This window comes from Citrus sinensis, chromosome 3, assembly GCF_022201045.2.
Source record: "Citrus sinensis cultivar Valencia sweet orange chromosome 3, DVS_A1.0, whole genome shotgun sequence".
NCBI classification, from domain to species: domain Eukaryota; kingdom Viridiplantae; phylum Streptophyta; class Magnoliopsida; order Sapindales; family Rutaceae; genus Citrus; species Citrus sinensis.
In genome coordinates this window covers 2958738-2983915 of record NC_068558.1, presented here as the reverse complement: position 1 = coordinate 2983915, position 25178 = coordinate 2958738, and the positions used below count along the sequence as shown (strand labels likewise).

Here is a 25178-nt window from a genome sequence, read left to right as displayed (position 1 = left end):
ACCTATCAATTGAATAACCACCACAAACTGCCATCGTGCCAGCATTACACTTCACCATTTGCTTTCACAGTCAATAAACGTCACCACATACTTGTCATCCTCCACCTATCGTCACCATCTGCCAATAGCCACCTGAAACCATTGTATGAAGCAATCTAAATACACCACCATCAAACTCCCCTCTAACCTCACATCAAATCCAAGCCACCATCAGATTTGATTAGCCTCCAAAACCACCATACCAAAACACCATAAGCATTAAGCAACCACCAATTGAAACAAACTTTTCACTAAATCACTATGATTTGGTTGTCACTGTTACTACTATTCACTTTTCACCATCATATCTATCGGATTTGACCCTCACCATTACTTTCGTCCATACCAAACCCATGAGGTAAGTAGAGATGGCAAAACCCCGGGCCGGGTCCGGGTATTGCCATGACCGGACCGTGCCCGGATGCAATCGGTCCGGGTCTGGGTTCGGGCCGAGTTTTAATTCGGGTACCCGAATTTTATATTTTTTAATATTTTATGTGTATATATTTTTTATTTTTTGATAATTTTATAAGTTTTAAATTTATTTCAATAAAATTTGATATGAAAATATAAACTTTAAGTGTTTAAAACTTTATATATGTATAATAAATAAGTTAAATAAATATAAAATATTTAAAATAATATATATTTTATAATTTTTTTTAATAAAATCTGGGTTCCGGGTTTATCAAGTGATGCTCAAGACCGACCCGGCTTCATACCCGGACCGAGTAATATCCGGCTCGCAACACCCGGGTACGGTCCGGGTCCGGACCGGGCGGGTATTTTTACCACCTCTAGAGGTAAGGATATTTACACTTTCGCAATTGTAAGAAAAATTGAAAACAATGTTAAAGCATCGTTGTTATCGTTCTATTTATGATGTGACATTCCTTCATGCGCACTGGCATGAGAAATTTCTTTATTGATTAGACATAATTGAGTAATGGTTTATAGATAAATGGATTCTTGAAGAAAAGCAAGTTTCTTATGTTATTCATAGATTGGGAATAAGTGTTTCAGTTTGGTAGGAACAATTACGTCTTAACTTCAATAAGAAAAAAGTAAAATTTGATTATGGAATCACATGAAGTGAATCTTGAGATCCAAATTCATTCTTCTTGATTATTATTATTATTATTTGTATAAGACGGTATGAGATTTGTGTCTGATTATGCTCCTGAGCTTGGATAATTTTTTGGGCATGAATATTATTATGAACTTGAGAAGCATACAAATACAAAATTTTAAAGAGATTATGTGTTTCTGTTTAAATTTAAATACCTTTGTACATTATCTATACTTTGCAATAGACTATCTTTTTAGCCATTCAAATTTAGACACAATTTAAATTTGTGAATAATAAATTTGAACTAGTTAAGATTCATCCTAGAAACTAGATGAGCAAAGTAGTTGAAGTGGAAGATGGAAAGATGGAAGAAATTTGAGCTTCACCATCGGTTGAAAATGTGCCTAATGTTGTACACTACAACAAATACCATTTATAGTAGCATTTCACAGTAGCAATTTTTCTTTTAATGTTACCAAATGTCATTCTACAGTAACACTTTATTAAAAAATGCTACAATTGACTATTCATTAGTGCTACTTTATTTTTTTATTATATTTTACATTCAGTTTGTAGCATATTGTTAGAGCTACGTTTTATTTGTAATATTATAGCACTTTAAAAATGCTACAAATTAATGTTATATTTAGTAATATTTTTATAGTAGCATATCTATAAGTGCTATGTATATATTATTTAATATCATAGCATTTTAGAAATGCTACAAAAACAATTTTAATTTAGTGACAATATAAAAAAGCTACCAAAAGAGAGGGAAAGAAAGACGAGAAAAAAAAAGCTATCAAAAGGGAGGGAAAAGAAAGACGGGGGAAAAATTGTCGATCGCGGAATGAAAAAAATAAAATGACCTTAAAAAATAATTATAATCATCTTTTGTCTACAATCCCTAATTTGCGTTGGAAACTTAAAGTCACCCAAAACTCTCAGTCTTCTTCTCTCATTTGAGTATCCTCTCTATTAGATTTTTGAAACCTAATATCCTTATCCCTTATAATTTCTTTAGAAATCATTTTACCCGTTCATCCCCCTTAACTTGCTGAGCAATTGCAACCCAGATGGCTTGTGTTTGATAGAATAAATTGATGGGTCTGGATTTCCCCAAATATGGCTTGAATGCAACGGAGGTAATTTCTAGGTTTTGCTTTTACGTTTGTTAATTTTTGTTATTGATACTCAGGATGATGGGAAGTTGCTTAGAGAAAATGGTGTGAGTTTGAAAAAAGTGACGAAGAGGCTGCAAATTTTTTGAATGAGAATAGTAAGTCCATTAGATTAACAATATTTCGTCCCTAGAGAGAGAAAGTGTTTGAAGATATTAACAATTATTTTGATACTTAATGCTATGTTCAATTTGGGAAATTTATGAAGTATCAATTTCAACTTTGCTGGCTGCCGCTTTGCTCTTGTTCTTTTTTTGTGCAATTTACGATTGTTATCATTTAGCACGTGGAACCATCTAATTTTAGAGAGGTAATTGAAAATACTTAAGCTAATTTTTTTTCCCAATTTTCCTTTCAATTCCTTCCATAATTAATATGAAACTTATAAGAAATCCTAATTTTCTCTTAATTTCTGCAAATCATCCATAACTTTTTTGTCTTTGAACTTCTAATTCCTTGTGGTTTTATAATTCTTTCTCAAATAAAAGCCTTTTCCTCATACCTTCTCTGTTTTCGCTTATAAAATTTAGTTCTAGTCCCAAATTTTTGCTTTTGGTATATTATTATGAAATTGTGTTATATGTTGTTTGGATTTGTGCATTTTCCCTGGTATTTTCTCAAATATTTTATTAACACACTTCGAATTTTAGTTAAAGCTCAACTTTGAAGGCAATCAAACACAGAATTGGATTACGATATGAAGAGCAGTTGTTTGAAGAAAGTTGAAGTTACTGGACATGGTTAAGGTTCTGTTGTAACTAGTTCTTGTTATAAGGTAACTATCAATATAATTCTTATCTTTTTTTTCCATTATATCAATTTATGTTGGAAAAAGTTGCAGTACTTAATTTAACATTCATTTGGTTGTCTTGTTGGATGAAGTTGCAGTACTTAATTTCTCATGCCACTTTAATTGATTTTTTTTCCAGCAATTTTTTTCCTATAAGCTAAACTTGCTGATCAAGCTTGGTTATGCAATAACTTTGGGTATTATGTGCTATTTCAGTATGTCTCTCCAGTAATGTTTGGTTGAACAAAATTAAGAAAAGTTGCTTGCTCTTTGGTTAGATGCTTGTAGGTCACAAAAGTTCCTACTTTTGCGCTTTGAAGCAATAAATAATTTCCTATCAATTATTGAAGTGAATATTTGGATAGACCTACCTAGTTTGTGAGTTGTAGGTTGATGTCTCATGAGATTAAAATGAATGATGTTTAAGTAAATGGAATTTTTAGAGTCATCATGTACTAAGGCAGAATTAAATTGGAGAAAACAAGGAAAAAATAGGCAATCAATTACTATGAAGCTCTAAATTAATAGTCTGAGTTGTATACCTATCTCTTGTGTTTTTAATATTCTAGTTTGTTAGACCATCTTATGTTTTTTTTTTCATATGATTTTCTAGTTGATTTGTTAGACTATGTAGCTATGGCATAATTATTCAAGTGATTTAGAAGTTTTTCTCCAAAAGAAAACTTTTAATTGTATTTATTTGTTAGATTTGAATTACTTACTTAACCACTTCCTTAGGATATATTTAATGGTGATTAATATTTTTTCTAAGAGCAAAACACAATTATATTTTTGTTCTGAATTCATATGCAGGCTGTGAAGATAAAGAATATTTGGTGCAGGCCATGAAATCAAGAATTTTTAGCTAAGTGTTGAAGGCAACTTGAAGATATAGTACTAGATTTGTTTTCCCTAATTTTTTATCATTAGAAAATATACAAGTATGACACAAATATACTTATCATTGTGTCTAATTTTTTAAGTAATTGGATGTTCACATATTATTACATAATTGAATTAGATGAACAATGAATTGTATGTATAATTAGTAGCCTTTAAAAATATTGAGAATAAAAACTACATTACAAGTATCAATTTTTCTATCTTCAATAACCTTACAAATATGCTATGGTAGCCACTTATAAATTATTCAGTAGCGTTTTCTAATAGCCATAGAATGTTACATATATGTAATAAATTTGCCAACAATAGCATTTTTTTGTGCTGTAAATATAATATGGTAGCACTTTCCGGATGCTATACATAAGAGAATGATTGCATTTCTACAATGTAATAATCAATGATTACATAGCTTTTTATAAATGTTATGTATAACAGTTTGTAGCATTGAATGAATACTATCAAATGCCAAGACTTTTAGTTACATGGGCTAACTTAGCATTGCCTAAAATGCTACCATTTGCTTTTGGTAGCATTTTTCAGATGCTACTATACATACTTTTTTTTGTAGTGGTAGAAAAAAAGGTACAACACATTTTTTATTTGAGGTTTTAGTCTAATAATTTATGTGAGAATGTGCATGATATTTCGAGACAAGACAAATATTAAAAAAGCCGAGATGATCGATATGGTTCTACCTATACAAATTGAAGAGAATAAGGTTGTGCTTAAAGAAGATTTGGCAAAAATGTGAAATTTTTTGGAGAGTGCATTGAGCAAAAATTAAGAAAATGTAAGAGTTATCTGATCATTGTTCATTTTTATAAGTCTTCGTCACCTTGAAGAATGTATAAGTGAATGAAAATGATGAAATTTGGATTTGTCAAAATTTCGAGAAAGATTAATGAAAAACGCTACAAGTTCAAACTATAAGATGCATTGCTTTTCCACTACAAGTTCATCTTCCATATAATCTCGAGTATAAGTTTTTATTAAAGAGAAGGTGAATGATATAGGAGTTTTAGGCTTTTATTATTTCAGTCTTTTTGTTATTTTCTATTTCAATTAGCATCTTATTTAGTATATGTTTCTTTTATTTCCAATTTAATCGTGATTTAGTTTCCCTTTTAAGATAACTTGAGAAGTGAATTTTATCCTATTATAAATAGAAAGGTCATGTAATTGTTTTGTAAGAAGTTTTTGTTTAATAAAAACCCCTCATTTATAATTTCCTTTGGGATCATATATTAAAATATTTGTTTTAGAGTCGTTTGGATTAAAGTATTATCTTACTTATCATACTGAAAAGTGTTATCGAATCTCATTGAGTCATTTAGATTAGAACGAGATCTAATCACGCTCTATTAGAATATAAACTAATTATATTGGCTTGGTCCAATCCTAAAACGATACCTAAGCATCAGTCCACTTCCGCTACCCCTACTACATGATAAATGCTGAAGTATTATCTTACAGAGTGTCCTACGCACCTTTTTAATTGCATAATGCATGCTAGAATATGAACGTGACAATTAGACCATGATTTCCTTATTCTTACATACTGTGATTGTAGTTAATGGTTCATATTACTTCACTAAGTGACTGTATTTATGGTTAGGGTCTCTTTTTAAGTTACGTAACTACTGACAACCTGTCAAAATTCATCCATTAGACTACCTAACTAACTCCATTATTCTATCAATTATTTTTGAAGTTATTTTACCTAATTGTAAGTTATAATATATATAACTTAGACGAACCCTTCAATGTTAAATGTTCTCCAATCACATTCAATTTCTGTATTGACCGTATTGTGTCCCCCAATTAGACCCACACAATATGATGCCTCTGGACTCACAGTTTGTTACTCAATTGCCACACTAATTAGGGAAACTTGTTAGTAACTATAGTCTTGAACTTTGTCACTCCGAAAAGCATATTCCACGGAATCGCCCCAAGAAAGATTTTCTCAAATAATTGGCAAGTATCACATTTCACAGCTATAAGTCAACTTCCAAAATTAATGACAATCTTGCAAGTTCAGTTTACACATGATGAATCAGTAGTTAATTTATTCAACTGTTTTCGCTGTTGCTTTTTCTTTTTAATTTTGTTTTTTTTTTTTAATTTTTTTGTGTGAAGAGAGTAGAAAAATAATATTTAATTTTAAAGTGACCCCAGCCCCACGGCATGAAGAAGAAAGAGGATAAAGTTTATATAGATCCTGTGGTCGTTGGAAAAATCCTGTGATTGTTTGTTAGGACATGACCCGCCAAAATGTATACAATAACTAAATTCTGCACTGCAAGTGCTTCCATAACTCCCAAATTACCATCATCTACCTATGAAAACCCCAACCATTCCCACAAACCAATCAGCCGGCGTCACCTCCTCCCTGCACTCACACTCTCTATCTCCCTCACTTCTCAGCTCAACCCATTTTCTGTACAAGTTGCCGGCGCCCGAGGCCTGTTTCAGATGCCCCCACTTCGACTCAGCAACAGGTAATTTAATAATCCAGCTTTCTGCTTTCTTATAGAATTAGTCAGTGTTCTGAGTTCAAACATTACTGTTCTTAAATTCATGCAATTCTTGTATACCTAACTTCAATTGGGTTCAATTGTGATTCTGTGATGTTACATTTTGGTTGGTATTTGATAAGATACTATCTGGTGAGGGCCGGAGAGTCTGAATATGAGAGCTTCGGGATAGTCAACACGAACCCAGTTGCAAAAACATCTGTTGATAGCGGGTTATCGGAGACCGGGAAGAAGCAGACAGTAACGGCTGCATTTAAGTTGAAAGCAATGGCGGCCTGTGATAGGGGATGCTGGATTTGGCCTTCAATTACTCAGAGAGCTTACCAGGCTGCTGAGGTTATTGCCTCTGTTAATGGGATTAGCCGAAGGTAAGCAAATTCTGCATTTTCCTTCTTTTGCTAGGTCACGCTGAGACAAATTTGGGGATCATGCTTAATACAGATAAATTGCTTTGTTCAATCATTCATGTTTAGGAAATAAAACCGGCCTTCTTCTTCCGGCATACTTAATTTGTTATACCATGTATATGGACTGTAAATAATAAATATACCAGAATCCTAGGAAAATGTGGAACGATAATGCCGGTACAATATTTGTTTTTTCAATTGGTCCAAAGAGTTTCTTATTCATTGCAGTTATATAGTTCCTGAGTATAGCTTCCTGGATGCTCGTGGATTGGGATCTTATGAAGGCAAGAAATTGGAATCTGTTTCAGACGTAAGATATGTATCTATCCATCTATCTGCAACTAAAATGTCTTTATTCTTTGTAATTTTTATTTAAATTATTAGGTAATTCATGGAAAAATGTATAATTTTATACAAAATTTAACTCTAGCTTGATAGCCTCATTTTAGAGTGTTCATATGTCTCAAGATCCTCATGGTTGTCCAATTGCCTTTTTTGGGATGGTTAAGGTATATGTATCAGATGGCATTTCTCCAACAATCAAACCTCCTCCTACAGATGATGGAACCCCAAATGAGAGTGTCGCAGATGTATTTGTTCGTGTTACACAACTAATGTCAATTCTTGAGACTCAGTACTCTGAAGACACAGTCATAATTGTCTCGCCAGATTCTGATAATTTATCAATCCTTCAAGCTGGATTAATTGGTCTTGACCTTCGAAGGTAACCCTGCAGCCATTACCTGCCGCTCTCAATTCAAGAAGTGACCAAGTTTGACGGTTTGTGCCTTTTATTTTGTTTCAGGCACAGAGAACTTTCGTTCGCACCAGGGGAGGTCAGGTTTGTTGATACCAGTAGCATACCCACTTACAAACAGCCTGCATCTGCTGTATATAAATGCTTAAACCCACCAAACTGTAACTGACATGATATCTTCACTAAATCTAGTACTTGCCCTAGAAATTAAGAAACATAGCTGATTAATTCTTTGCTTCCTCAGTATCAAATTATACCATGATCAGGCAATTACTTCCTTTTTGTATGATTGGATGTATCCAAATCATCATACTCTTGATACAACCAAAACTGGGTAGTTGCCCAATTTATCGGTACCTAAGCTACAGAATGACAAAAATGGACAATGACCACAAAGTGAGATTTCTGTTATCTTATTATTAGTTGTTAGACGTAGCATGCCAGTTCCGTGTACCCGCTAGTTATATAGCCCAATTGGGCAGTAAAATTTTGAGTTGGACTATTGGCACCCTATGATCTCCTCATAAAATCCCATTTTTAGTTATATTCATTTTGTTTTTGAAAATATTCTTTTTTTGAGATACACTTTTTTAAGTTCTCAATTTTTATTTGATTTGTTTTATTCTTAAAACTCAAAAGTATTATTGTGCTATTTTTTAATTATTTTCAATTTTATATTACTCTACACACAAATTAAAAATTTATATGGGTGATAATTTTTTTAGTGTTAATCATTGACTGAAATAACACATATTTCAAATTATAATTTCAGAGCAATTTTAAGCATAAAAATATTTAATCAATAAGAAATCAAAAGAGAACAATAGATTATTCTAAATTTATACAATTTATTTTAGTTAAATAGGAAGTAACATATAGATTTTTTTAAAAATGATTGATAATGAATTCAGTAATTTGTTGGAAAAAAATTTATATGTGTTTAATTTTTAATTGTTCTTAATTGTAATTTTATTTAAAGTAGGGTTTTGTAAGAATAATGTAGGGGTGCCAATAGCTCCACTATAAAATTTTAGGCTGTTTTAATATTGAAGTGTTGTGCAGTCCCTTGGACTGTTTAAGTATAAGTAGGGGTGGGCAAAATACCCAACTCGATCCGATCCAACCCGAAAAATTTTCGGATTCGGATCGGATCATGTTGTGAATAGAACCCGATCGGGTGCAATTGTGTCAACTCGATCAGGTCGTGTTCGGATCGGTTGAAACCCGATCCGATCTGAAAACCCGATTAGGTTGACACAAAATTACAAAAAAAAAAAAAAACAAATACAAAATCAAAATCATAACCGCCAAACCTTATCCTAATTCCTAAACACTCACTGTCACACACACACCTCTTAACACTCACGATCCACACACACAAACCCTTACAAACAAAGGTCTAACCACTGCATATGGCACAACTGCACAAGCACTCAAGCAGCAGTGAGCAGCCCACTGCCGACCGGTGCGTCATCCACCCACAAGCGACGCCCTCCCGCTTGCAACTTGGAACCCACCACCGATAGCCACACAGCCCGTCGCCTGCAACTTGAAACCCACCACCGACAGCCACACAACCCGTCACCTTAACGAAGCAAGCTGCAGCCGACCACCACGCAGCAACCACCGAGCCTCTGCGAGGATCTTGATCTGATTCCGATCGACCGATCTACTACTACAAAGTACCAGATTTGCTGCGCCACCTCCAAGCCTCCATTCCTCCACCATCATCTGATCCGATTCAAGCTCCATTAACCCAGCAAGCAGCAACTCAAATTTTGGTTGTAGAATCGAGTTTTGGAAGCTTTGAGTTTGAGCTTTGGAACTTGATGGTGATGATATTTGTGAAAGTGACGTGTGGAAGACTGGAAGTGAAATGTTAATAAGTCTTTTTCTAATTCGACCCGTTTCGAACCCGAACCGATCCAAATTCAACCCGAATTTATAACCCGATTCGATCCAAATATATTCGGATCGGATCGAATCGGGTTATAAATTTGGGTTGAATTCGGATGAAATTTTATTCAACTTGACCAACCCGAAACCCGATCGGGTTGATCCGAACCCAACCCTAACCCGATTTTGCCCAACCCTAAGGATAAGTACCCAGGTGTTACCAAACACTTTTATCTATTGTATGCTTGCCTACGACAATTACAAACAAACCCTTGATTTAATGCGGAATGTTGTTCGTCTGAGCATTCAGCATTATGACGTATTTCAATGTCAAGAATTCAGCCTTAAATTTCTATTTCTCAGCCTTCTGTTGTTAACAACTGTTAAAACGCAGTAAATTCTTCCAATGAATATGAGCATACAAATGAGGCTATGAGCTGTTGGCTGTTGCTAGTCACGCAAATCCAAGTCCGTACAGTCATAATGAAAGCCTTGAAACTTCGGCTGGATCAGTTCCGTCAATTTCCACATTGTTGGCTAGCCTTCAAAATCCCTGGCATGCTCCCCGTTTTAAAGCGCGGAGACGCGTTGATTTTAACGATTAATTTGCCTGATTAAGAAAAAAATGGCTTGGAAAAGTGTCCGTATTCTTGGAAAATATTTACTTACATTACATCTTCCAATTCCAAGTCGGACCCTCATCATGACTTGTAACGATGAAGAGAAAATTGTAACGTGCTGCAAATTCGTACAATGGTCAATTTTATCATAAAATTTTACTTGCCCACATGGTAAATTAGTGTCCCTCAGTGTCCCCCCTTCCCCACACCCCCCCCCCCCCCCAACAACACCCAACCCCCAACCCCCCCACAATATCGTGTTTTTTAAGTCGAAATTTTCGTACTTGCATGAGAATAACATACCAATTAATTCTAACGTATAGACTGTGTTGAAGGTTTTTTTTTTTTTTTTTTTTGGGACTGCTAGACTATGTTGATGTTAAAGTAAGTGATGCTAGTGATTTTTTTAATTAAAAGAGAGGGGGGGGAACAGAAGCTCAGGTACAAAAAAGTGGTCGGTGAACGCGGAGGAAAAGTCAAGGTCAAGAATCAGGTAGATAGCCGCTTCCCCGAAGAAGAGGTCAAGATACATGACATACTTACCATAACCAAAACCCATATAATAAGCGATGACATGAAAAAACAATACCATTCTAAGCTAACTGTCTAATTATCTACAGCAAGAGGTCCAAAAGCATCTCATGTGGCTCAAGCAGCCCATTCAATCGAGATTTTGATTTATTATTGTTTCATTGAGTTTTTTTCATTTTGCTCCTTGTCTTTTTGTTTTAAAAAATTTGACAAACCAAAAGGATCCAAAAATATTTCATTTAAGTCTTCTCTAATTACCTTTGACCGTCAAAAACATATTAATTATTCTATTATTCCACTCATTTTTCTTAAATAGTTATCTTTCACCTCAAATTAATGAAATGAAATGTAGGAGACAACAATTTGTTTCGTTTAAAATGCCTTTTGCCTGTTAACTTTTTTTTTTCTTTTTGAAAAGTAGTCTGTTGAATTTTTACAAGTTCAAAAGTGAAAGCATTTACCGGAGAGGACTAAAGTAATATATTTGTAAAACCTCAGGATTATAAGCTGATTTCAGCAGACAAGCAGGGGTCGATTAATAAAAAGTACCTTTACAGCCTTAATCCTCAGGTTTATGGTCCCACGGTTGGTCATTCGTATTGAACAATTAATGCAGGCCAGTGAGAGGTTTCGTATGACATTTCCCTTCTCTATTGCCTATATAATCAGCTTAGGAGTTTGAATGCAAACGCTACAAAAACTCTTTGGATTCATCCAACTCTCTCTGTAGTCTCTCTTTCTGGCGAGAAGAAGTGCACAGAGAGTGGAGGAGAATGAAGAAAAGAAGCGATCAATCATCAAAACCTGACCGAAAAACCATCGAAAAGAATCGCAGAGATCACATGAAATCTTTATGCTTCAAGCTTTCTTCTCTCATTCCTTCTCACCACTTCAAAGCCTCCAAGGTACTTCTATCCATTTAATTCCCCTAGACCTTGCTGGGTAACGTAACTGATCATCAATCCTTCCCCTTTTTAACAATTTCCTTTTCCTCATTTAATCTTATAAATTACTCGGATATATTCATTATTCATTTCATATATATAACCCTTTCTAGGTTAAAAAAAAAAAAAAACTAAAAATTGCTTAGGTTTTTGTTTTTTTTTATGGAATATTTTTATAGTCCCTTTCTCCCTATTAAAATATTAGAGGGGACTCCCCGGGGGGGGGGGGGGGGGAACTGCGGTGCGAGTGTGTCGTCCTCTCAGTTGATGTGACCAGCTGTTGTCTGTGCTAGTGAAGTACTACATTTTCGTAGATTACAAATGATGATACGATATGAAATCTCCTTGAAGATAATTTTGTACTGTTACTTTGGATTCTGGATGAGATTTAAGAAAATGACCTTTCCTACATTGGGCCCTTTCATTAATATGTTCATTAATTGTTTGTTTGTTTTTGGTTGCTGCCCAGTAAATATTATTGCAGATTTCAATAACACCAGATTAACATTGTTAATTGTGTTGCAGGATATGATATCGCAGCAAGATCAGCTGGATTTAGCTTCCTGCTACATAAAGCAGCTGAGAGAAAGAGTAGATAAGCTGAAGGGAATGAAGGAACGAGCAATGAAGTCAATAAAACCAAACAATATTAATAACATTATGGATGAAACGAATGATTTTTGTTCAAACTTGCCCGTGGTTGAATTAAGAGACTTGGGTTCTAGTATTGAAGTGATTTTGATAAGTGGGTTGCAAAGGAGCTTCATGTTGTATGAAGTTATTAGTATTCTTGAAGAAGAAGGTGCTGAAGTCGTCAGTGCTAGCTTTTCTACTGTTGGTGATAAAGTTTTTCACTCAGTTCATGCCCAGGTAATTAAGCAGTGTATGCCATTTGCTCTAGTTTAATTATCAGAAGCTAATCATATGTAATTAATATGTTCAAGTTAACTAATTATAGTGATTTCCATTTGGTACAATTTGTAGGTTAAAATCTCAAGACTTGGCGTTGAGACTTCAAGGGTTTGCCAGAGATTGCATGACTTGGTTTTCTGAGATCACTAAGCTGATTAAGTATTGAAGTCCAATCAAATTATCAACACTTTGGCTTTGCCGTTAGAAGATGAAGGATTAGTGGTTAATTACTATGCCAGTTGGGTTTAATTAATTAAGGAGTAGTTTTCTTTTAATAAATCCTCGATCGGTCTAGGATATGTATTGAGTATTCGTTTGTTGTAGAGTTTAGTCAACTTGTGAAACAAATGTGCGAATAAATTTTCGGGAATGCCACTGTGGAAATGTATGTAGCTTCTTCCTCCATAAATTAATAATTATGTGTATTTTAGTTTATGCCAAATATTTTAATTTGGAATTTTAATATGTGGGAAAATTTGGGAAAATGAATAAATCGTGCGGTTTAAGTACTTTAAGTTTTAAATTTCTTAAATCGTACGGTTTATACGTTTTCTCGGACTTTTCCGCACATTAAAATTTTAAATTGTAACATTTCTCTCTCTCTCTCTCTATATATATATATATATATATATATATGTATGAGTGTATACACACATATATATTGAACCTATATGCTAAAATCAAACTATACTCAAAACAAAAAGGACACTTACCTGCCTGCAATTTCATTATATTGGACCCATTTTGCTGACATTTAACCTCCCCATCCACACGAAATAATAACTTCCTGAGGAATAACAATGACTGATCTCAGATTTTTAAAGTTTATTCCAATGTATGGGTAGGTTTCACATTTTAGGAATAGACACACATTTACATATAATTTAAACAGTCATCATTAATGTCGAGATTCCATCTCTTTTCTCAATTCTCAAAACATATATGGTGTCGCTCTCGTTGATCTAAAAAATAGTTTAAGACATGACTTATTTAATAGTTATAAGTGTTTATTTAATTTATTAAACTCTTGCCATATTTTTGTTGTTATTTGGTTGTTTTTCTAATAGAGTTTTTGAAGTTTAAATAAGCCATTTTCTTCTTTACTAGTAAAAATTCAAATTTTGCGTTTTTAGAAGTAGAGATCGAAAAGTTTTTTTTAAATGTTAAAATATTTAAAATATTCTCTACTTATTTGACAATCTTATTTTATTTTTTCATAATATAATTTTAAAAAATTTACCTATTAAAATAATTTCATAAATTTTTAATAAATTTTTTTATTGACAACCAAACAATTAAATTTTTTTATGAAAAAAACTCTATTTATAAAAATTACGGAGCCTAAATAAAACATCCTCCAATAAAAAAAAAAGAAAAGAAAAGAACAATAACAAATTTCTTAAACCGTCCTAAGTTTATCTCAAAGTTAGGATAATTCTTAAAATCTACGTGTCCTTCGATCAGATTATCGGTGGAATCGGAGTCACTCTCACTTGTGCTTAATCATCTTCACTTAATCTCTTCAGCAGAAAAGAATTATCTAGTCGAATTATAATTTCTCGGAATTGCATCGTGGAATCTTTTAACCGGATGTGCAGATATTTGATCGCTATTAATTTCGTGGTCCTTTCGTCTTGCCAATTGATAGCAACAGCTTATCAGTATAAAGTATACACCCTACTGCACGGGCAACCAATGCTCCAACAACGTCGTATTCGGTGGCCCGTTCATTTTTGTTTACGACATACACAACTTTTTGTTTCAATATCACAAGATATTCGTGAACTAATTTGAAGACATAAAATTTGAACTGGTGGGTCTCATCCATTCACCATTTTTAAGGTGGCAGCGCAGTTGCTCCCCAATCTATATTTTAGGGGATATTCTCTAAAATAAAACGTGTAAACGAAAATTTAGTTGTCTTGTTTTCTGATTACAATTAATCTATATTTTAGGTGGCAGCGCAACAATATGCTTCTTCTTTTTTTTTTTTTTCCTTTTTTCCCCAAGGTTGTTGAAGTGTGGTGTAGCAAAATTTATGTCCATTTTCACTCAAAATCTACACTGAAATTCATACCCCTTTGAGTTGAAGAATTCAACCCAATTTAGGTTTGAGACTCGAATCCAAATCGAACCGAACTGAATTTAATTCGGTTGAAATATATATTTTGGATCGATTCATTGAAAGTTTGAGTATAAGTTTTTATTTGGATTTTCAATTTCAAATGTATCAAATTCTAGTCTAGATTCCCAAAAAAAAAATTTAATGCAAATGAAAATCAATAAACACCCAAATTACAGCAAACAACTATTAATATATAATAGCATCTAAAGTCCCAAATTACGTAAAATCATTTGTTCATGTATTAATAATCATTATGATGTACGAAATAACTAAAAGAAATCATTGAAGCCTCAAGTTGACCTTACCTTGTGCAGCCGATGGCGGGAGAGCCGGCAATAATGGGCGGCAGCAGAAGCAACGGCTGCTGGAGCAAGGAAGGCAAATCGGCTCAATAAAAATTGGACCGCAAATTGTTGATAGACAATTATTAAAAGACAAAATTTTAATTTAACTTTCAGTGTTGAATATTGCTGCTGGCCCATTGGACTTGCACGCTAAATCATTATCGCGTTATGATTTATTGTAACTCGACGTTATGAGGGCCACCATGAAAGGAAAAATGTGCTACGTACATTGTTTTGGCAATTTAACTGTAGCACGGCATGCGCTTGTCAATTACAATAATTTGTTCATCGATTTGGATCACTTTGAACATGTGTTATATGGAATTGTGAACAGGTGCGACTCATCTAATATAAAATGCCACTGATCAAGCTCATACACTAAATATTATGTTATCAAAATGGGCCAATTTAATATATGTATAGAATAAACTTTTTAATGAGGGATCTTTTAAACTATTAAAATAAGAAAAATAAGTTTTGAAAGACAAAGAAAATATATATTTTAATACACTACAAGATAAAATATATTGTAATAGATTTTATATTTTATTTGTCTTTCAATTTATCTGTTAGCCACATTCTTATTTTATTAAAATGGAAATATTCTCGTCAAAGAAAAATTAAGTAATAAAAAAAAAAAACACAGTCTACAATATCTTGAAATTTATACTTTTTTAATTTTAGTGTCATCCTCACTCTATTAAAATGAAAATATCTTCATTATCTGTTTTTTGGTCCAAAATCTTAAAGTGTGAGAAACATTCGAGAAAACTTTAAAACCGTGGGATTTAATAACATTATAAAATAAAGATTTAAAACCGCACAATTTTTAAGTTTTTCTAAATTTTTCCGCACTTTAAAATTCTGAATTAGAAAATTTATATATATAAAACATCATCATTTTCACAAAGTGACGAGAATGCCACTAATAAACAAAAGATACATATCTTAATACATTGACATATAGAAAAGAAAAAAATATTCTCCAATATATATATATAATTTTATTAATATCCTTAATTTTAACAAAATAACGATGTAATGATTACAAAGAACACTCTACATATTTTCCAAAAGATAGGCCAGTTTGTTTGTAAGGGATTGGGAGTAGGTCTGACTTGTAATTTTTGTACTTTTTTTTTTTTTTTTGGGATAAAGGGTAAGACTTGTAATTATCAATTTATCAAAGAAAAGCAGCTCGTTCACGCTGATAAAATAAAAGGCGAGGGGAGGTCAAACTCAAATACCTGTAGCACTGACGGTTCCAAGTCAACGTCTCAACCCAAAAATCAAGTCAAATAAAATCAAATATAGTTCTTATTCCTCAGTCATCTTGGACAAGCAAGACAAAGCGCGTGACGACCAGTTTCTGTCAACGGGAAACAAGTCAAACTGAACTCCGTGCATGGGCTGGTATGCTACCATTAATTATTGCAAGAATACTCGCTCGCACGTGGGGTATCCGGAATTTTCCAAGAAGATGCAATCTGGGCAACAATTTAATTTGCGTTGGACTCGTTGCTGAATATTAATGAAATCTTATCTTACCAACCACTTTTCACATTTTGAGATTTTATTACAAGTATTTCGGCGACATTAATCTCCTCTTTGAACCGCGAGGCAAGTTACTCCTAGTAAAGAGAGGGATAAGATAATCTTCTACATACAGTCTTAGAGATATTTTGGAATTGCTTTATATTTGTCAAATTGACCGTAAATAATTATCAATTAAAAAGTAGCAAGAACTTGCTTTGAAAAATCTGATTATCTCAAAATCTATATAGGATGTAATTAATATCTAAAATGTTATCTTTAAATTATTTTAATTCCAAAATCACCACTCATATTTTTTTAGCCAAAATCAAAATTTGCATCAATGGAATTCTGCATCTTTCCCGCGATAAAACCCTAAAATTTCTCTCATCAAGATCGATGCCAACGAACCAAAAGCGATGACCGTTATGCCTCCAATGACATTGTTCCAATGTCGATTAGATGAACATAAAGGTAATTGTACCCTAAGATTTCGTTAGCTTTCATTTTTGTTTTTGTAGACCTTTGATTGTCATTTTAGTAGATGATTTTTGTTCATGAGGACCTTTAATTTTCATTCTTATGGATCTTTAATTTTTTTTTTTATTGTGGACCTTAGATTTTCGTTTTGGTTTTTGCTTCAAGATATACCTTTCTTTAACAAAAACCTTCAAGGTAATTAATTCAAGTTGGTTTTCTTTTCTTTGCCAAGTTACTTGCCTTGTTTTTTTCAATGTCTGAATTGCTTTGATGGATTCAAGATTCTTTTTTTTTTTTTTTTTGGTTTATTACGTGTTTTATGAATGGTTATTTTTATCATGTTTGACTAGCTAACTATTCTTCAACTTGATTAAATTTGAAGTCATGTCATGAAAAACAAATTTGAAGAAGGATTTCACGTCTATCATTTATAAAATACTGTTTTGTGATTCTCTTTATGTATGTGTTAGGTCCATCTCATTTGGGGGCCTAAAAGTTTAAGGTAAAAAAAAAACTTACTTAATATGTAATTAATATTAAGTTTTGCACTTGGATGAAATTTTTCACAAACTTTTGCTTTGAAAATCACGTGGCTGTATAAAGAATAGAAAGCAAGCTGCTGACCTAAGGATGAAATAGCAGAAGACGAGTGAAGAAAAGACGAGAGAGAACAATGGCGTGGTATTAAATTTGGTGGTTAGGATTTCATTATTTGTTTAGACGACTGGAAGATGATTTTAATTTTATTTTTTCTTAAATTTGAACGGTAAGTTTTTATCATTGTCCTCTACAATTTTACTAGTCTTAATTTTTATTTTATGATCTCGTTAGCTATTATTTGAGATACATATTTATTAGGAGATAAATGTTAGTCTGTTATTGTAAACTAAAAATATTAAAATTCTTAATGTTATTAGCATATATTATTATTTAGAGAAGAATTTGTGTTGTAATCTCATTATTATATAGTTTAAGATTATATCGAATTATTGTTATGTGGTTTTTTTATTTTTTATTTTTACGTAAAAATCTATGTGATTGATTTATTGTATTGGTTTATTTTTCTACTTATTTATTTATGATACACATCATATTTTAATTATATAAAAAAGAAATTACTTCCACTTAATTTGCAACTACTTGCCTGAGTACATTTTCCGTAAGTCCCTCCAATTTTATTTTGAAAGCTGGATAAAATCTTTGAGCTGCCTGAAGTCATCGGCTGTCCTTAAATTTGTCTATTTCCAGGTAATGGAACACTGTCATTGTGCATGGGAATTGGGAAAGCGGGAATTGAACAGCATGCGCATCGCTACCGCATGTACGTCAAAAAACAATCTTGAGTCTTGACCGCCGAATCGATGTCAGATTTGTGGCCGGCAGCAGTCACACTTGCACACGTTCAACATAACTTTAATTTTAATTATATTGCCTTTTTAAAAGAAATAGTGTCCCAATACTTCACTGAAGTCCCGAAGGCAGATGCCACGAGAGTCGCCTCTTTCGCTTTTAAAATTTGCAGCGACGACTTGTGACTTTGCGAGGGCCTTTTTTTTTTTTAATTTTCTTCCTTAATTAAAACGCGAGGCTACATTTCAAATCGGATGCTCGCACAGCTGCCAGCAAAATAGTGGAACCCGTGGTTGGCTGGTTTAAGGTAATTATTTCTACACTTATTACTATTTCTGTAGGTCTGCATGCGAATTCGACACGCAATTTATATTTGCAATTGCTGGATGGGAAGGTTCTTCTCATGATTCGAGAATATTCATGACAACCATTTTCAACTCTAGGTTGAATTTTTCACAACCTCCCGAAAGTAATATTTTTCAGTAAAATTTTATTCTATAAAGTAATATTTTGCAATTGTTATTCTTTAATGTAATAGGAAAATACTATTTAGTATATGCAGGATATTCTCAAGTTAAAAGGTACCTGAAAGCATGAAAGAGCGGAAGATATCATCTTATAAATTTTCAATGAGATAGGCAACCAATTAATTAATGAGAAGTGTTTAAAACTATGCACATTTTTCACTCAAAACTTTCATCAAATTGGAGAAATAAAGAAGGAGAATTCTAAAAACTATGCCAAGATATCCATTCAAAAGTCAAGAGAACATAGTCATTGCAATTATGGCATTGCATAATTACATTAGGAAGTTTGCTTTGCATGGCTATCATTTTGTCATTTTGACTTTTACTTGCCAAACATCCATAGTAGATCATTTGAAAAGTGATTGTCAAATAATCTTCATTTACATTACACCCTCCTAAATTATTTATAAAGCTAATTTTTTTTAAAAAAAAATCAAGGTAAAAGTTGATTCCTTAAGAAGCAAATGCATTCCCAAACATACCCTCACCCTTAGTTGGGTGATTAACTTATGTGTGGGAGATTGAATTATGAAGCACGATTACATCCATAACGGGTTATCTCAACTACTGACAACTGATCCAAACATCTAAACTTATGACGTGACTGCACCATGAATCTGCATTTGTTAAAACTGCACGGCGCAACTGATGTATAATTGCGTCATTATTATACATATTTTTATTTCGAATTACAATATAATCCATTGTATTTTCAATTAAAAGTTTGTTAAAACCTCATAGATTAGATTTCTGATAATGACACGATTTAAATATTTTGAACTCATAATGTGTTAGTTTTACTTCTAAATACATATTTAGAATAAAATCAACCATCATAATTTGGACGCACGAAACTAACACCACCAACCCACTTTAGTGAAATTTTACGCATATATTTTTAAATTGGTAATTTATATTAGTGAAAGGACAAAAAAAAAAATACAAACGAAACCAGCCTGGCCCAGTGCCGCCAAATCAACTTGAGAATTAAAGTCCTTCTATTCCTCCTCAGATATAGGCCGAGTTTGAATGGGCTTGAGGGGCAATCTATTTGTTTTATTATACTAATGATTTTGATCGATAACTAACTAACTTCAGGACTACGCCTACAAAGTCCCATCTAACTGTCTCGTAGGCCTTATAAACACCCCATTGTTTTCGTTATAACACCCCTTTTGTGCTGTAATTACATTAAACTCATCTACAGAGTTTCTCTCGCTCTCAAAACACTTTTTATTTTCCCCACAAACTCTTCGAATGCTTCTCTCTCTACAAAATCTAAAAATCAACAAGTCCTTCCCCCCCCCCCCCCCCCCTTTGACTCTCAAGTCTCATCTATCCAAAAGTATGACTTCAATTTGTTTATGGGTGAGAAAAGTAAAAAAAAAAAAAAAGTATTCTAAAAATTGCTCGATTTATTATATTTTGCATATGTTTATTGAGTTTTAACACCTTATATTTTCCTAAGTTCAACATTTTCCATCATGATCGTGAAATTGGAATTAAACCGAAAAAAGAAAAATGAGTAAATGGGATTTAAATAGGAAAAGGGTATTTTTGGCATTAAAATAAGGATAATTAATTAAAAAAAAAAAAGGGGGGGGGGGGGGGGGGGGGGTTCAAAAGGATTTGAAGGGATGTTGGTGTTAGAAGCTCCACCCTTTGTTTTAGGGTTGTGCACTTGATTGAGTTCGGAGTGCTAAGTGCTGAAGCCTAGGCCTAGCTTGACTAATACTTGGGCTAGCACTTGTTTAAAGATACTAAGCCAGCCTCATTAACTGGTCCAGTTATTGTTTTGGACCGTGGCTCATTAATGTTCTGCACAATTCTGTCTGGTCGATGTAGAATGGAAGGGCCGTCAAAAACTTAAATCAAATAAAAAAAATAAAATGTTAAGATTCATGCTCTTCCAGTTGCGCCTTTAAAGGGCCGCAAATGAAGACAAAAACGTAGGCTTCAATTCACTATCACATGCTCTTTTGCTAATCAACTGGCCCGTCCAACTACGATATTTTTAGAGTAGGGTCTTATATTGTCAGATAATTAAAATTCAATGTTGATCATTTTGAGGACGTAGGATTAGAGCTGGCAAAATTTGACACGATCCGATTACCCGACACGAACACGACATAAATAAATGGGTATGGGTCGTCAAATTTAACACGATTATTAAATGGGTCGGGTCCGGGTCAACACGATTTTTTTCCGTGTCGGGTTTGGGTTAAAATTCTTGACCCATTTACCCGATCAATGACCCGATTATATTTTCTATTTTAAAATAATTTACATATTCTTATAATTAAAACTCAAATATTAGAGATGATTTTCTTTTTTTTATTCTTTAAAAGGGTGAATATAAACACAATGTTTTATTTATAAAATTTTACATACATTTAGAGTTTCAATAGTGTAAATGTGTAAAAATTGATAGACATGTATATTTTATAATATTGATATATAATATTATATATATATATATATATATAAAATTAAAACCTCAATAGTGTACATGTGTAATATATTGGTAGATATGTATATTTTATAATATCGATAAATTATGTATGTATGTATGTATTTATGTATTTATGCACACACGTATGTATGATAGTGTGTAAATATTTGATATAACTTTTGTTCAATATATAGATATTAAACGGGTTATTGGGTAACCCGATTATTTTTCCGTGTCGGGTTTGGGTCTCAATATTTTGACACGATTATTAAATGGGTCGGGTTTGGGTCGACCTAAATTTGACACGACACGAAGCTGACACGACACGAACACGACCCGATGACCCATTTTGCCAGCTCTACGTAGGATGGAGCCTTCCGAGCGTAATCAGAGCCATTGGTTGGTGGCATCATTCTCATACAAGATCAACTGATATAATCATAAGTAAATAAAAATATTGACTCTCTCTTTATTTTTTTCCCCCCTAAAATCTATCTTAGGCAAATATCCTAACACTTAATTTGACTTTATTCATTGATACCCATTAATTCAGATGATTAAGCGTTAAAATCTAATTTTTAGTGTTTGGTGAATTTTTTTAAAATTCACTTTTAACAAAATCACCCAATCCTACAGTATATTTAAAAAAAAAAGAAAAAAAAAAGACTAACTTCTCAAAATCTGATTTGAAAATCACTTTTATAATTAATAGAATTTTGTACATATCCTCATATATATATATATATATATATATATATATATATATATATATATATATTATAAAGATTCAAAATTATCCTAATTAATTAGAAAATAAAATCATTAACCTTTAAGAGACTATTATTATTATTGCCAATTATATTAAGATAATAAATAAAAAAATAAAATTAATATCATAAAATATTTATTTTACTTATCAATTATTATATGTATACAGTAAAAAAATATTTTACATACATATTTATAAACATTTAAATAAATTCTATTGAACATTATGTTACGGTGGTTTTCTAATAACATTTACTATACAAATATGACTATTTTTAAAACTTATAATACTTCTAAAAATAAATTTTACTAAATATTTAATCAATTATCTTTACAATTGATTATTTCAACAACACAACGAACAATAAGTATCAATTTTGACGAGAAACAAAATAATAAACGAACATTCATTTAAAAGCTTATGAAACAAAAGTTGACCAGCACTTAAAAAAACATAAATTAGAGACGAGACGTGGGGTAATGTAATTTCTTGCACCAACAATGACTTCCGTGCTTTAATCGGAGATAATAGGGCACGGCAATCTTGGTTGATCCCCGGACCGAATATGCACTTTTTTAAGAGTCCTATTTTCAATTGAAAACCTATGAAAACGACCGTTCACAAAGTCTTTGTTGTTTATCCAATGACCAAAAAACATCTGTGCCTTTGCTTTAGAGCTGGCAAAATTTGACACGATCCGATTACCCGACACGAACACGACATAAATAAATGGGTATGGGTCGTCAAATTTAACACGATTATTAAATGGGTCGGGTCCGGGTCAACACGATTTTTTTCCGTGTCGGGTTTGGGTTAAAATTCTTGACCCATTTACCCGATCAATGACCCGATTATATTTTCTATTTTAAAATAATTTACATATTCTTATAATTAAAACTCAAATATTAGAGATGATTTTCTTTTTTTTATTCTTTAAAAGGGTGAATATAAACACAATGTTTTATTTATAAAATTTTACATACATTTAGAGTTTCAATAGTGTAAATGTGTAAAAATTGATAGACATGTATATTTTATAATATTGATATATAATATTATATATATATATATATATATAAAATTAAAACCTCAATAGTGTACATGTGTAATATATTGGTAGATATGTATATTTTATAATATCGATAAATTATGTATGTATGTATGTATTTATGTATTTATGCACACACGTATGTATGATAGTGTGTAAATATTTGATATAACTTTTGTTCAATATATAGATATTAAACGGGTTATTGGGTAACCCGATTATTTTTCCGTGTCGGGTTTGGGTCTCAATATTTTGACACGATTATTAAATGGGTCGGGTTTGGGTCGACCTAAATTTGACACGACACGAAGCTGACACGACACGAACACGACCCGATGACCCATTTTGCCAGCTCTACTTTGCTTAGTCAAACTTAATCATAATTTAGATAGCTGATGCCCGATTGTGTATTGGTCAATGATGGCTTCTAGTTTTAGAGAGAATTGACAATTTCCTTCTTCCCATAAGCTTTTTAATGCTCGATTTTATTATTGGCATTTAAAATATTGATGAAAAAAAAAATCCTATTAGAAGGTAAATATAATATATAAGATTTTATCTAAAATGTATTAATTTGTATATCAATAAACCAACTATAATTTACCTTCATCAGTCTAATTTTTTTTTTTTTACTAAACATTTTTAATCAATGATAAAATGAGATATTAAAAATTTACAGGAAACCTAAGTGATACCTAAAAAAATAAATAAATGAATAATAATAATAATAATAATAGCAATAGCGAGGGATGAAATCGTCATTCTCTCTGAATTCTAATATGTTGAAGCATTAATTCATCTACAACCACAAAACTACTTGATTAAAAAGCCGAACGATGATGACACTAACACCATACGTATAAGATAATCATTAGTTAAAATGAAATTAGATTGATGGTTATTAAAAAAAGAAAAAAAAAAAAAAAAGGCAAACGATATTATGGCTTAATGCCAAAGCTAAAAATGTCGGACAAAATTGGACTGCTCGGTTCTTTTGGGCCAACTTTAAGAGATCGCGCTGATACGGCATTCGTTTGAGCCGAAGCGTGGTCGGTGAAGAAACCCACTAACAACAAAAATCTTTTGATTTGCTGATTTTTTCGGTGAATAATTCTCTCTTTTGATTTAATTTGCCTCACGGAATTGATTCATCAATTCAAACGTCCTCTAATCCGTTCGTACCCGCGACGTTAGTTTGCCTTGTCTGGATTTTTAATCGGAAGCACCAGTTTTGCTGTAATTTCGACAATTTTTGTGGAGCCAAAGGCAAGCCAGCTATTTGTTGTTTTGTCTTACACGCATCTCATATTAACCATGATTTAATAAATAACTATGGCCTATATACTCTGTAGGTAGAAAGTCTATTGAGAGTTGTAATTTTTGCAAATTATTTAATTTTTTAATGGATAAATTTTGATATTGATACGTCATCTTTTTCCCTGTTGTTGGTGGTGGGTTTAGACTTTAGAGTAGGTATTTGTAGAGATTGGCAAGTTATACAGTCAACTTGAGCAATCTCTCCTAAGATCACCAGATCGAAATTACAAGATGAATTAAAGATGATCCAAAAATTATAATGATCATAAACAACTCAACAGCACCGCGAATTAACAGTAAACAATCAAAGAAAACTAAAAGAAACCAAGAATGAACCTAGACACAACAAGTAATGTGGTTCAGTCAATTCAACATCGACCTACGTCCACGGAGGAACAAATTAACCAGCTTTATTGATTTAACCAAGTCTCATTTACAATAAGATTTACAGAGCCCTAATCAAGGAACAAGAGACCTTTGTTTTCACAAGCTCTCTCTCTCCATAATCCTCTAAACCCTCTGTTTGTTACACCAGAATCAGCTCCAGCTGCTGAGTTTATAACAACCCAGAAGCATTCCCAGCTAAGCACGTGAGCAGCAGATGACTCTAACGGCTTTTAACAGCCTTCACACTCCATTTAAAATGT

At 32.5% G+C, this 25178-nt stretch overlaps 2 protein-coding genes and 1 long non-coding RNA gene across 4 annotated transcripts; all 3 read left to right on the top strand.

Moving 5' to 3' along the window:
* Window positions 1-1874: 1874 nt before the first annotated feature.
* On the top strand, window positions 1875-4174 carry LOC102611060 (uncharacterized). The gene is made up of 3 exons (XR_008052780.1): window positions 1875-2253; window positions 2940-3064; window positions 3893-4174. It is a non-coding gene; the product is annotated as an uncharacterized LOC102611060 (long non-coding RNA).
* Window positions 4175-6188: 2014 nt separating this feature from the next.
* On the top strand, window positions 6189-8982 carry LOC102615222 (uncharacterized). Of its 2 annotated transcripts, none has more exons than XM_015529687.3 (5): window positions 6189-6483; window positions 6642-6887; window positions 7155-7245; window positions 7436-7650; window positions 7732-8982. In XM_015529687.3, exons 1-5 carry the CDS (start codon window positions 6257-6259, stop codon window positions 7850-7852), a joined length of 900 nt encoding a protein of 299 aa, XP_015385173.2. In that variant the 5' UTR covers window positions 6189-6256; the 3' UTR covers window positions 7853-8982. The 2 variants fall into 2 exon arrangements, with proteins under 2 accessions (XP_015385173.2, XP_006476762.2); XM_006476699.4 differs by having other exon boundaries at window positions 6191-6483; window positions 7155-7236.
* Window positions 8983-11410: 2428 nt separating this feature from the next.
* On the top strand, window positions 11411-13021 carry LOC102614927 (transcription factor bHLH162-like). The gene is made up of 3 exons (XM_006476698.4): window positions 11411-11635; window positions 12200-12544; window positions 12659-13021. The coding sequence occupies exons 1-3, from the start codon at window positions 11504-11506 to the stop codon at window positions 12725-12727; spliced, it is 546 nt and encodes a 181-aa protein (XP_006476761.2). The 5' UTR covers window positions 11411-11503; the 3' UTR covers window positions 12728-13021.
* The last annotated feature ends 12157 nt before the right edge of the window (window positions 13022-25178 follow it).